General features: G+C 46.6%; 1 protein-coding gene across 2 annotated transcripts in view; it reads left to right on the top strand.

The window, feature by feature from the left end:
* The window catches only part of oxr1a (oxidation resistance 1a), an 85,572-nt gene that overhangs the window by 41,441 nt on the left and 29,131 nt on the right, over window positions 1-15,000 (top strand). For both annotated transcript variants that reach the window (XM_063198951.1, XM_063198950.1), the window contains exons 5-6: window positions 12,526-12,681; window positions 13,076-13,260. In XM_063198951.1, coding sequence (XP_063055021.1) covers window positions 12,526-12,681; window positions 13,076-13,260 — 341 coding nt within the window. The remainder of the gene's footprint in view (window positions 1-12,525; window positions 12,682-13,075; window positions 13,261-15,000) is intronic.

Below are 15,000 nucleotides of genomic sequence, written 5' to 3'. Positions count from 1 at the left end.
CACTTTCTGCATGCTCACTCTGTTCTACACATCTGTTCCTCCTCATTCACTGGTTCCTTCCAGCTCTGTGTACACACTGTACTGATAAAAAAGGGCATACCTTAAAAAAAGACACCTACCGGGACGGGCAGAACACTGCAGTAAAGAAAGGCTGTTGTTATTGTGTAGCACAGTAAGGAAATACTGGCCTGATCACCAGCAGACAAAGATGCCTGAAGACTCAGTGTTTCCCAACAGACATTGGTTAGTCAGGGTGGATGGAGTTTTAGTTGAAGGTAAAGATTGTGCACATCCCAGGAAAAGGTGAAGGACTGTAGTTTCGGAGTGAGAGGTCTGCACACTTAAAATCCTTTTTGTTTTCTTTTATTATTTCATGGCTGGCTTACGTTTCGACTTCAACATTCTTTATCAGATGGATGGAGTTTTAGCCAGTATTAAACCCCCTATTCAGCATTGTGCAGTTTCATGAAGTTCAGTTGCATGAATGCAAAAATAAGAAATGTATGTCAGCCAACTTCACAAACTTAACATTTACAAGACATTCAGCCTAACCAAGCCCAAGTGTTCCTAAGTGTTAAGGGAAACCCTGATTAGGTAGAGCAGTTCCTTCCATGAAATATGTGCAGATATGTGCAGATATGTAGGTGGCATGTAGCAGTTATACGCGTCAAAAAGACAGTATGTGTATGAGCCATAGTGCCGCTCTCTGAAGAGGGTGACTCACCATCACCTCTCACACTGACATAGGGGGGTGTGTGTGTGCGTGCACGTGCGTGCGTGCGTGCGTGCGCGTGCGTGCGTGTGTGAGTGCGCGCGCGTGCGTGTGTTAGGGTGAATCAGTTGCCCCCTATGAAAAGATATCGCCTTGGCCTTTAGTAAAAATGTTCTACACCCAGTAAAAACACACTGTGTAAAACATTTTGAAATTTGGATGAAGTCTACCGGGGCCACCAGCCCCATGAAAATAGAAAATAATGGTGATAGTCAGAATCTTGGAATAGAAATGGACATTTTGCTGCATAAAGCTACCCAATAAAAAACATATTGTCTCAGCTCTGTGATAAAAATGTTCTATGCACAGTAAAATCACTCTGTGTAAAATATTTAGAAATTTGGATGAAGTCTACCGGGGCCACCAGCCCCATGAAAATAGAAAATAATGGTGATAGTCAAAATCTTGGATAGAAACAGGGCTGGACTGGCCATCTGGCATGGCGGGCATTTCCCGGTGAGCCCCGCACCCTCGTGGGCCCCCATTTTTTAATTTTTTACATTACTGAAAATAGGGGCCCATGAGGGTGCGGGGCCCATGGGTGAGTCAGTTCTCCGGCACTAATAATAATGAGGGGGCCCCCTTAAATCCAAAAGTGCCCGGGCCCTATTTTTCGCCCAGTCCAGCCCTGAATAGAAATGGACATTTTGCTGCATAAAGCTACCCAAGCAATAAAAACATATTGCCTCAGCTGTGTGATAAAAAAATGTTCTATGCACAGTAAAATCACTCTGTGGAAAATGTGTTGAAATTTAGATTAATTCTACTGGGTCCACCAGGCCCATGAAAATACAAAACAATGGTGATAGTGATGGGCAACCTGGATTCCAAAGTCCAGTGCCACATATTCCAAATATAGGCAATATAATGAACCAGCTGACCCACTGTCAGTATCAAGCAAGAGATTGCGAAGTTGTATGACTTTTGTGTGCTTCACCTGTGGGCCTACAGGATTGTACAGGTAGCCGTTAATACCTGGTGGAGCATCTGTACTAAAGCTGTGAATGCTCCTTGGAATGACTTGTGTTTTTTTTTAAAGAAATCCCTGCAGTAGTTCAATAGAGTACATACAATACAACTGTATGTGATGTTGGAAAGAGTGGCTTCCCAAAACGTGTACTTAAGTGGCTTCTAGGTATGTCATGGGTATCACCAGGTCCAGAGTCCATTGCCAAGGGCCTCTCAGGTAAGTTATGGTACTCATCTGATGGAGTAAAGTGAAATACTACCACAGGCGATGGGATAAAGAAATAATGGCACTCTTCAATACAGTTGTATTGGCTGCTTTGTAGCCCAGGCATTCCAAGGAACATTCACAGCTTTAGTACAGATGTTCCTCCATGAATTGTAGGCCCACAGGTGAAACACACAAATATAACAGTCATGCAGCTTTGCAATCTCTTGCTTGATACTAGCAGTGGTCCAAGGCAGCAAGGAATTGATATTGTGTTGCAAAAGAGCAAATTTGCCTAAATATAGCAGTTTGACCATCTGTCTGTCCTGAGACTGAAGTCTGTGTAAGTGGATCAACTGAATACACAACCTGCTTAGATATTCCTTCTGTTTGTGCTCCCAACACAGGTGATCTCACTAATTACCTCATCAACCTGGCTCAAGTGGTAATTAGGCTCAGCTGGTTCATTATATTGGCTGGGGCAAATGTGTCATGCGGTTTGTCCACCTCTGTTTTAAGACAATGGCAAACCTAGATTCAAAAGCTACAATCCAGTGCCACAGATTTCAAATTACCTGGTTTTACCTGTCCCAATTGCCCAAACTGGAAAAGGTAGAACTAGGTGTATGTCATTTGGAATATGTGGCACTGGACTTTCAGCTTTGGAATCCAGGTTGCCCATCACCATCACCATTATTTTGTAATTTTCATGGGCCTGGTGTGACCCGTAGAATTCATCTAAATTTCAACATATTTTACACAGAGTGATTTTACTGTGCATAGAACATTTTTATCACAGAGCTGAGACAATATGTTTTTTATTGGGTAGCTTTATGCAGCAAAATGTCCATTTCTATTCCAAGATTCTGACTATCACCATTATTTTCTATTTTCATGGGGCTGGTGGCCCCGGTAGACTTCATCCAAATTTCAAAATATTTTACACAGTGTGTTTCTACTGGGTGTAGAACATTTTTACTATAGGGCCAAGGTAATATCTTTTCATAGGGGGCATCTGATGCACCCTAGCGTGCGTGTGTGAGTGCGCGCGCGTGCGTGTGTGTGTGTGTGCGCGCGTGTGTTACTAGCATACTGCCATGCTCAGCAAGATTACATGAAATGTGCAAATGGAAACGCCGGATGGAGCAGGTGAAGGGTAGGAAGCATGAGAGAAAAGGGGGGGAGAGAGAGAGATGGAGGGGGAGAGAGAGAGATGGAGATAGAGAGAGAGAGATAGAGGGGGAGAGTGAGACATACACAGAGAGAGAGAGAGAGAGAGAGGAACATCCACAGATTAACAGGGAATACAGCAGAAAGCAGTGTGTTAAGAGGGCAAGACAGAGAGGCAGGGTTAAAAATGGAGAGAAATACAGACAAGGTATGCGTGCGAGGAGGAGGAGATGCGAATGCTAAGATGGCCCTCTCCTCTCCTCTCCTGCAGGTGTTGTTTGATTAAGCAGCAAGCACCAGGGCTTTCACCAAGCTCTCTCCTCACCCTGCTAGCCGAACGCTCGTTTAATTAGAAAGCTGCCTAAATAAACGAGGCACACAGTGACACACACACACACACACACACACACACACACACACACACACACACACACACACACACACACACACACACACACACACACACACACACACACACACACACACACACACACACACCTACACATACACATACACATACACATACATATACACACACACACATATACACATACACTTACACACACACTCTCTCTCTCTCTCTTGAGCTGGACATTATATCTTTCCCGCTTTTCCTCTCTCTCCCTCTCTCCTCTCACTCTCTCTCTCTCATGTTCTGACATTCCCTCTTGCACTCTCCAAAGTCTTTCCTTCACACACACATTCTCTCATTCCCTTGTACTCTCACATTATTTGCTCTTTTGCTCTCTTTTTCTCTCAATTTATCCTCCATCCTCTGTCTTTCTCTGTCGCTCTTTCTCTCCTTCTCCCCCCTCTCACCGTCAGTGCCGTGATTACATTATGCAATCTGAAGATGAACGCCTTTCAGCGTGACTCGACTCCACAGCCTTGTGGTTTGCCAAAGCCACTGTCTCAGATGGGGATGGATGGCCGCTTTATAGAGGCCATTTGTTTTATAGAGGGGCAGCTGGCTCAGAAGTGGAGGTGCATCATTACCGTGGTGTTGGTGAGCTTGGCCGTCTTTTTGCTTGTTTTCTAAAGCCAGGCTCAAACTACACGACTAGCGATTGTGTGTCCGATTTTTGCGTCGGGGTGCACCGCACACTAGAAGAGAATCGCAACTGTCAATCTTGTCGCTGCTCGCAGCCACCGAGACAATGCCCGACGTTCTATTTCCAGTCGCACATATCAAACACTGTTTGATTTCTACGATTTGCGATCGGCGACGCTTTGAGCTGCCAAAGTTCTGTCTTAGAACGTCGCTCACGACGAGGAAATCTTTCCCGACAATCGCTTGCGATGGTGCTGGGGGGTAACGTTCCAGCGATTGTCGTAAGGGGGGTTTTCAGCCGAGAATCGGGCCGATAGTCACGTAGTTTGAGCCAAGCTTAATGGCAATGGGCATTGGCCCGTTAGACCCCTGGCTGGGCCTCTTGTGTCCTCTCAGCTCTCATCTTCTCCTCGTATTCCTGCACTTTGATCTACATTAGTGTTTCTCAACGGGGGCGTTACAGGCCCCCAGGGTGCGTTGGGAAGCTCTAGGGGGGCGTTGAGAACGATACAGCTGACAGGTGGCGATGCTTAGTTGCCATTGGGGGCCATTTGTCCATTTAATTTTTGAATACTAAGGGAGCATTGTCAGACTTATGATGAGGTCAAGGGGGCGTTTGGGAGGCTTGTGATGAGGTCAAGGGGGCGTTTGGGAGGCTTGTGATGAGGCCAAGGGGGTGTTTGTTCAAAAAAGGTTGAGGACCACTGATCTGCATCTTGAAAAATGCTGTTTATTTGTGTATTCATGTATGGTGCTGTAAATTGAACTATACATGTATTACTATTATTATATTATTACTATTACATACCTTGCATTACACTTTGCTGACGATTTTGTCCAAAGCGACTCACATATATCGCAGGGTATTGGTTCCAGTCCCTGGAGCAGTGTGGGTATAGGTGCCTTGCTTAAGGGCACCTCAGCCATGAGGGAGGAAGGGAAGGGTGGGGATTGAACCCACAACCCTGTGATCTACAGTCCAATTTCCTAGCCATTACACCTCGACTGCCTGCCCATATTACTATTGTTTGTTATTATTGCACTGATTCTTGAGAATGTGGTTACATTTTTTTGTAGGTATATAATTTTTTTGAATGTAACAGACCCCTTGATCATGAGTTGGACGATTATATTGCCAAACGTTCAAGAATCAGTGATGAAGAGTTCACAAAAAGCCAGATGAGCTCGTATAACCATGCATGCAGTAAACATATTGACATGGTTAACTATGCCAAAATAGAAACTGTGGGGAACAGTTATGTTGTGATAATCAAATTGTATTGAAACTGACTTTGGTCCCTTGTGAACCAACAGATCCAGAATAGAATCTGTCTTGAAATGGGTGCTCTCTCTTTCTCTCTGGTTCTATATTTACCAGGCTTTTCCTCTGCAGTCTGTCTGTGTGTCATATACTATACACTTAATTATATAATTACATAATTTCTGCATCTCTCTCTCTCTCTCTCTCTCTCTCTCTCTCTCTCTCTCTCTCTCTCTCTCTCTCTCTCTCTCTCTCTCTCTCTCTCTCTCTCTCTCTCTCTCTCTCTCTCCCTTCTCTCCCTCCTCCCTCTCCTGTGAGTCTGTTTCCTCTGATGGGCAGAGTAGTCTGGGCTGGAGCTGGTAGCTGTGTTGCTTTGGCAGCTGGATGGAGCCATCTCTGTTCGTCTGGCTGGGGGCTGGGCAGGTGTTCTGTCATTAGTCGACCTGCCAACTCCTCCCTCCCTGCCTGTGTGCCCGGGAGGCTTGCTTTCCCTCTTTTTCTCTCTTTATTTTCCTCTGTCTGCACATCCATCCCTCCCTCTCTCTCTTTTCTCCGGTGTGTTCCAGTACAGTTCTATCTCTGTTCCTCCCCGTGTCGTTCTTACCTTCCTTTGTTTATTACCGGTATTATCTCTTGTGTTCTCTCTGTGCTCTCTGCCTCGTTCTATTTGGTTTGTGGGACTACTTTGATGCCCGACCTAGCTCACCTTGTTGCTTTTTTTTCCACCGTCTGGCCTCCCTTGACCCAGTGCTAAGTTTAGGCCGGTCAACAGAACAGGGACGACAGTATGTTTAATTACCCTGTCCTCTGTTGGTGTTTGCCGGTGTTCGAGAAGTGTCAGAGGTGGGAGAAAGAGTGTGTGTGCGTGTGTGTGTGCGTGTGTGTGTGCGTGCGTGCGTGCGTGCGTGCGTGCGTGTGTGTGTGTGTTTGTGTGTGTGTGTGTGTGTGTGTGTGTGTGTGTGTGTGTGTGTGCGTGTGTGTGTGTGTGTGTGTGTGTGCGTGTGCGTGTGCGCCTGCGCCTGCGTGCGTCTGTGTGCATGTCTGTCTGTGTCTGTGCATGTCCATGAGTTGGTGTGACTGAGTGTGTGTCCATGAACTACTCTGGCTAGGTGCCAGCCTTTATGTGTTTGCGTTGGAAAAAAAAATGGATGCCCGAGGACACAGTATGTGATGTCGCCGTCTCTTCCTGCCTTGTGTAGAATTAATGAGGTCATGACCACTGCAAGGGTCTCTACACTGACTCTGCTCATTGGGTGGATGGGTCAGAGTTCGGAAAGTTCAGAAAGAGTTCTCACCCTGCAGGACACGTCTCTGGCCACAAGGTGGTGCTGTACATCTGGTCAGTCATGCGTCTTCTTGTTAGGTCAGGAGTGCCTGGAAACAGTGACCACAAGTGCTGTGTGTATTTGTGTTGTCTGCTGCTGACAGCTAACTGAAGACGGTTTATCCATACATGTGAGATGATCTAAATAAGAACACACTCAGACACCAGCATTTTTGTCCCGTCTGATCATTAGGTCTAGTGCTCAGCTAAACGCCTTTCATATCCACGAGCAGTATTCCAACCCACAGTATACAAGGTCACTTGTTTGGAATAGGAGCGGAATAAACTACCAATTTTGATTAGAAATGTAATTGGATCATGTCTATTTTTCCTTTTCTATTCCAATTATAGTGGCCACGTAAACTCAACTAATATCTTTGCCTATGAGGAACTCTGAGGCATAGTTTTAGAATCAGCAAGCACAGAAAATGGTATGAATTTATTAAGTGAGTGTGCAGAAACAGAGCAACAAAAGCTGCTCGTCTTATACAGAAAGGCACAATCTGTACCTTTCATCCTAGTGTTTTTTTCCCTGTGCCTTCAGGCAGATTGGCTGGTGCACTCATGATCTATTTCACTCCACAATACATTGGGGAGTAAGTTTTGTGGTTCAGCTGAAACAATATTAATTTGTACAATATTACCAGGCTAATGTAACCTGATTGACATAATCTGGCTGCGTTCGGCTACGTCACGCGGGGGCGTTCCCATTCCTCACTCACATATCAGAGGGCAAGAGTCAGGTAAAGGCTAATGTGTAAGACGAGACAAAACAAGAGTCCTTGTCTTGTTGCTAGTGGTTCGAACTAAAGGCAAGTGAACTTCCTTTTTGCTGTTTCCTCCATTTGAACAGCAACTAAAGGCCCATATGCTAAAAAAATCAACTGTTCACTGGGGAATGTTGATCATGGAGGAGTGTTGCTTCACTTTTTTCTCTTTAGCAGGTGCTCTTTGGCTCAAGGAAATCAAGTTCCAAGATTCCAAGGCACACTGCTGGTTAAGTTAAAAAGCCTTTAATTAACAACTTATTTAGCAACTAAATTTAGCAACTAAAGGCCCATTGCTTTAGTTCAGATTTCCCAGTCCCGGTCAAACTGTCTTTGAGCAAGTGTGTGTGATGTGTATGGGTGAGTATGAGGGCTTTCACTCTGTTATGACTTATTGAATCACTGCAATAGTTTTTAGTGTAGGGCCAACACCGATAGTAAATACAATTACATTTTACAATTCGATTACATCCGACAATGACATTTTGTCACACAGTCACACTTAGTAGCTGAGGCTGCATGTAGTCTTACGCTATTCTCATGCTAGTGACAACAATGGATAGCGGTTTGTCACCTGTCTGCTTGACCAAGATATCAGCAGACAAGGCTGCGAAACAACAACAGCAGTCGGCTTATCGCGCTGGCGCCGGCTAGTCATCTTTACCTGCGCTATAGGCTTGCTTGTCAATGGCCGCCCAATTACTCTTCCTCAAGCCCAGTGCGTCACCCCTCCCTCCCTGGCTTTGCAAAAGGCTATTTAATTGATCGCGAGCGACTCAATATAGCATAATTCAGTGCCTGCATTGACCAGCCGCCGCTCAGCTCATTTGTTTCTTGTCAGCCCCATTAGGAAGTTGGACCCCTTTGCTGCTATCAGCCTCCAACGCTATCAGCAGCCGGCTCTGTCACTACTGCTGCTACTGCTGCTACGGCTGCTGCTGTTCCCACTGCTACTGCTGCTGCTGTTCCCACTGCTACTGCTGCTGCTGTTCCCACTGCTACTGCTGCTGCGGTTCCACTACTACTACTGCTAAGCCATAGTAGTAGCATTGTCAATGGTGCACAGTGGTCTAGGGCGTCGTACCATTACAACAGGGACACAGGTTCGATTCCAACCCAAGGTCGTTTCCCAATCCTTACCCATCTCACTTTCCCCACTCAGTTCCTGTCTCTCTATACTGTTCTACAGTATCTGAAATAAAGGCACAAACCCATTTTTAATTAATGATAATAATCTAAAAATATAAACATACGTTAACACACGCGCGTGTGCGCGCGCGCGTGCGCACACACACGCGCGTGCGCACACACACACACACACACACACACACACACACACACACACACACACACACACACACACACACAGACACACACACACACACAGACACACACACACACACACACACACACACACACACACACACACACACACACACACACACACACACACCAGAAGTGCTGAAAGCGACCTAGTCAGTTTTCCTCGGCCAAGTCATAATTACAGCAGCCGGCCCGGATGGCCAGCCAGCCAGCGAGCCAACACGCCTGGCCTTGATGCAACCCATCCAGACCATGCAGACCCAGGCTGGACTCTGCCCACGAAGGCAGCAAGGGCAGAGCACCCTTGACGCCTGTGCCAAGCTTCTGTAGTGTGGGGGGTTTTGTGGAGTTGGGCCCTACAGTGCAACCAGCCAGACATACACAGTTGATTGCTCAATTCCACTGGCCGGTCCAGTCCGGTCTGGTCACTCAAGATGGTAATTCTACTGATTCCCCTTCCTGTCCTGGAGTGCATTTCTCGAAAGCGTAGTTGTTAGCCAGTTAACAATTTGGTTAGTTGCCGATGGGAAATTGCATCGCAAACATCAAAGTAGCTAATGTTGTTAGCAACTATGGTTTCGAGATATGCACCCCTGAAAGGGTGCGTGAGGTTGACTTAGGTCAGGAAGAAGGGAAAATAGCAGGCAGAAGAATGGACTGGTTTTGCCATCCCAAATGGCTGAGGACCATAGGCCATGAAGATGGATACCCTGAAAGGCAGTTTTTCTTGTGCCAGTGAACAGGAAGCAGGGACTTGGCAGAAGATGCAAGATGACTGGTAATTCGAAACCCCAGTGGTCACTGCAACCAGACCTTTCTGTCTAAGCATAATTGTCCTCGATTGGTGCACCAGAAAACATCCCCTATGGAGTGTGTGTGTGTGTGTGTGTGTGTGTGTGTGTGTGTGTGTGTGTGTGTGTGTGTGTGTGTGTGTGTGTGTGTGTGTGTGTGTGTGTGTGTGTGTGTGTGTGTGTGTGTGTGTGTGTGTGTGTGTGTGTGTGTGTGTGTGTGTGTGTGTGTGTGTGTGTGCGCGTGTGTGTGTGCGCGCGTGCTTGCGTATGTGTGTGTGTGCATGCGTGTGTGTAGCAGAACCATTCGTTTTGCTGTTCTGTGTGTATGTGTGTTACTTGGTGATCAGTGCGGAAGTGTGGGTATCAGAGAACAGCAGGCAGCTGAGGGGGTTGAGCGGTCACAGTTGAACCAGCCACACACACACACACACACACACACACACACACACACACACACACACACACACACACACACACACACACCCTTCCTCCTCCAGCAGTCCATCTGCAGCAGCCCTCCTCTACTTAGATCTCTCCTCCGCTTCACCTCTCCGATATGGAGCTCAGACCACCCAGAGGGGGGACCAAGCAGAAAACAGGAACAGATCTGCAGAAAAAGAGTGAAAAAGAAGGGGAAAAAAGAGAGTGCATGCATCCTGGTTTTCTTTTTCCTTTTTTCCTTTTTTATGTTGCTACACTAGAGCGAGCGGTTTCGCCATGAGGGGCGATGGGACGCGGCCTTTTTGGCACTCAGTGTCCGTACCACGCTGAGTGGATTCTGAACTCAGCTCTGGCACAGCAACATCAAAGTTCAGCCTCTTTTTTTTCACAGTTCCAGAACATGACAGGAGCTTGAAGGCAGTGTTGCCAGTGTCCTTTTGTACAAGCCGACATCCTGCAGCCTACTGTAGATCAGCATAGGCCCAGACCAGAGTACCCACGCACTTTGCATGGGTAGAAGGCCAGACTCAATCTTCGGCCCAGAGCTGTTAGAGTCATAGACCATTTACAGGAGGACTCTCGAGTGGTTGTGTTGTTGGTGTTAGTTTGCCTCGGGGGTGGTACATCAGGACAGGTTTCCCTTTTCATACAGAGTTTTCACTATGGCTGAGACCTTTTTTAGTAGTGGATGTCAAGATAGTGCAACCACAGATAATGGCATGCACCACTTTATAATGGTTTTTGTTATAATCTTTTCTTGGATTATCAAAAAGCATATTCATTGCTTGGACATTGATTACCAATTATTAATTAATGAAATTAATTAATTTAATTAACTTAGCTTTGGTTAGCTGTGTTTACCACCTGCCGCCTGCTACTAAAAAAACATCAGTGAACTCATGTGTCTGAGTTGCACAACAACGCAGCAGAAAATCATTGTCAAAGGGAGGAAGGAGAACGTTGCTGACGCCAGTACGACAGCTCTGGAAATGACCCCAGTCATGAAGGCCATTTCTTTATTCACAGCGTTTGCTGTCAATGTGGAAAAAAGCAACGACGCAATCTTGCTTGTTTTATTGTGGCCTTTTAACTGGGAGTCTTATGCCCATTGGCTTAAACGTATGGATCCCTGACCCTCTAATAAAGAGCTCATTGCAGGCTGATGGCAATGTTACCATAGCAATTAATTTGTACGTGAAGAACATTCTGCATTTGCCTAGCAGCAGCCCCAGTCTTGTTTTGTTCACATTACGTGCTAATAAGCTTTTGTGGCTCGTAAGGGTTTTTATTCCATGTATTAAATTATCAGCTAATCTCTTGCTGTTGCAGATATGTGCAGGCTCGATTACAAACCCCCCTCCTGTTCCATGTGAGAACATTCAAACAGACACATCTAAACAGCTAAATCACGGCGCAAATTGCTCAAATGGAAGATTTTCGACAGATGGCCGTTTAAAAGACCAGGCGCGGCGAGGAAACATGTGCAGCCTGTGTAATTTACGCTCGTCTGTGCCTCGCCTTAACTTGCCCTTGTGCCGTAGAGTGAGAAATATAGCGCACGATTAGGCGGCTCTGTGGAGACTATCGTTTCCAGCAGAATATTTATTATCTCGGCCGCAGAGTCGTGGGAGATGTTGCTGCGAGCAACAGAGAGACATTCAGATTGTTAAGATTTAAATAACTCGAGCTAAGCGTCGTGCTTTCCATTCCCGCCATTACACCTCTTTATGTGCTCCCATTTAGCAAAAGCTGGCAAGCGTGTGAAGGGTGGAGGGCACTCTGCGGGTTTGACTATACGTTTGTACAGTACTATGCACTATAGGCATGAATGTCATCAGCACACATGCTGATGAAAGCCTCAGCCTACAACAGTGAGAATGTCTGTGTTCTGTTGTGTTGTACTCTTGCTTTCTTGTTTGTTGATTTCTCGACCAAGCAGGTTTGCATTTTTTTTTCAAACAGTGTTGGTCCAGATGCTCACATTCAGACGGCTTCATGCCTTGAGGTGTCTCTTCATGTCTGGATTTTTAATTGTATCTCTTTACTCTGTGCACCCCCTCCCCTCCACTCTCTCCCCACATCTTGACTCACACCTCACCCCCACCACTATTATGTCCTACCAACACCTGCGCTTCCCAACCTCCCCCCTCCTCCTCTCCCCTGTTATTGCCAACCTCAACCCTAATCCTCCCCCCTCCTCATCCTCCCTGGTATTCCCTAACCGCAACCCTTCTCCTCTCTATTACTATTCCTAACCTCAACCCTTCTCCTCCCCTCTGCTATTCCCAACCTCAACCCTCCTCCCTCCTGTGCTATTCCCAACCTCAACCTTCCTCCTTTCCATTACTATTCCCTAATCTCAACCGAACCTCCTTCCCTCCCCTCCCCTGCTATTCCCAACCTCACCCCTTCTTCCTTTGCCCCTGCTGTTCCCCCATCTTCGGCCTCCAGGACTCCGATGCCCCCCCGCGCTCCGAGGCGCACCACCCTCCCCCCGCCTTCTCGGCACTGCGGCAGTCCCGCGTGGTCTCCTCCACCTCCGAGGAGGAAGAGGCCCTCACCGAGAAGTTCCTCAAGATCAACTGCAAGTACATCACCGACGGCAAGGTGAGGCAACTGACGCGTACTCAGAAGTCAATCACTGATTTTCCGTTTCATTTTCCTCCTCTCTTTTCTTCATCACTTTCTGTCTTGGAATTTGCATGACTAGTTTTTATTTCTTTTTTTACACTCTCCTCCCTCATTTCTACCCTCTCAGAACTAGTACAGAAGCAGGTGTCTGAGCTCTGACAGCATTGTCAGTGTCTTCCCTACTCGTGACATGTGTAATGGGTTAATTCCATCATTTGTGCTATAGTTCAGTGTGCCATGTAATCACAATGTGTCTGTGTGTGTGTGTGTGTGTGTGTGTGTGTGTGTGTGTGTGTGTGTGTGTGTGTGCGCGCGTCTGTCTGTGTGTCTGTTTGTCTGTGTCTACATGTGTGCTTGTCGGCACATGAAGGGCGTGGTCGGAGGAGTTCTGCTGGTCACGCCCAACAACATCATGTTCGACCCGCTGCGTACGGACCCGCTGGTGGTGGAGCGGGGGTGCGAGGAGTACGGCATCATGTGTCCCCTGGACGAGGTGCAGTCCGCTGCCGTCTACCGGGAGATCATCGACCGCAAGATCAGCGAGAGCGTACCGCCGTAAGTAAAGGGCCCCGACTCTTGACACAACACATTTGCACGCAACAGGGCGCACACACAAGGACACACTCATGCACACACACAAGGGTATAAGCATGTATGTGCACATGTACAGTACACATTACACACACACACACACACACACACAATATAGTGCACACCATGACATAACAAACCACTCGTTTGGCATCATTTTTCTTCCATGCAATGAAAAGCATTTGGTTTCATGAATGATTTCATGATTTAATAACGGTTAGGAGGTGTACACATGAAGTCTACACATACAGAAGTGCTTGCAGACACACACAGTCTCTCTCTCTCTCTCTCTCTCTCTCTCTCTCTCTCTCTCTCTCTCTCTCTCTCTCTCTCTCTCTCATTGACTAACTCGCTCAATGTCTGTTGTTTTTTCTCACTCCATTGTAACATTATCCACACTGAAAATACTCCGGACAGACCACAGCAAACACACTAACTGTCACTTTGGTCACTCTTGCCTCAGCAGTTTCACTTCCTCCTACATATTACACAAGCATTTTCTCTTCAAATCTACCCTTCACTCTCTCTCAGTCTATGACACACACACTCTCTCTCTCTCTCTCTCTCTCTCTCTCTCTCTCTCTCTCTCTCTCTCTCTCTCTCTCTCTCTCTCTCTCTCTCTCTCTCTCGCCCTCTCTCCCTTTCCCTCTCTCTCTCTCTCCCGCTCCCTCTCTCTCTACCTTTCCACTAACGGTGACTATGATGACAACCCCCTCTTAAGTCGTGGCAATAATAGGCAACCCCCTGACTCGTGTGTCTGAAAAGTGACAAGCTCCCACGGTGCACCTTGCCTGTACGTTCGGTCCCTCAGAATAGCCTTACCAAAATTACACAAAACAACTGGGTGATAACTCGCCCGCTCAACTGCTTTTGCCACGGTAACCATTTTATTTTAATGATGCCTAGAACTGCTAGTGCACAAACTTCCTCGACTGTCCAAGTGCTGTCAAAGAGTACCGTCTTCATTGTGTGGAGCTCAGCTTGCCTCAGCAAAGAGAAGCTATAGTGGCACTGTACCATATGTAGCCGCAATTTGCGCTAACTGACTGCAGATGTGCCACAGCTAAACCATGACAAGTGGCAGTGAGTGCAACAGAACGCAGCCCATACATATTTTTATTAAATTATTGATTATTTAATACTTTAATTCCCTGATGCCCTGATGAAGGCCAATATGGCCGCGACACGTAGGCCCATGTGTTTTTAAACAGAATTGCCATGTTATATTAACACATTGAATACCGGCGGTGCTCACGGAATTATGTCGTAGAATACCAGTGTTCTAAGCCCTTTTTTGACGTTTTTTGTAGACTCACAGCGTATTATGTGATAGGGCCACTGAAATATGTTATGACTCGTTTGAAAGTGGAGACGCTGCCCTCTTAGTAGGTGAAAACTGTGTGTCTCTATGAGCTTTTATTGCCGAGCAAACCCACGCTAAACTGAAGTGGTTATCCATGGAATTCAGCTACAATCGGAGATATTGAGGTTTTTGTGAAGGGTGCGCTTCTTCAGAATGTGACGAGTTTGAAAGGGGACGAGTTGGTTTTACTCACAATTTGGTGCAAGGTTAGCTCTGACACGCATCTTCCTGCTCGTCAAGACACACCTCCTGCTCTATACCACTACGACACCGGCAATCAAAGCCCTTCGAAATCCACGTTTTTCACACAGACTGAACACAAACTCTTTGCACACATGCAG

This window comes from Engraulis encrasicolus, chromosome 5, assembly GCF_034702125.1.
Source record: "Engraulis encrasicolus isolate BLACKSEA-1 chromosome 5, IST_EnEncr_1.0, whole genome shotgun sequence".
NCBI classification, from domain to species: Eukaryota; Metazoa; Chordata; class Actinopteri; order Clupeiformes; family Engraulidae; genus Engraulis; species Engraulis encrasicolus.
The sequence above is the reverse complement of the archived record's forward strand: the minus strand, read 5'-3'. Positions and strand labels throughout refer to the sequence as shown.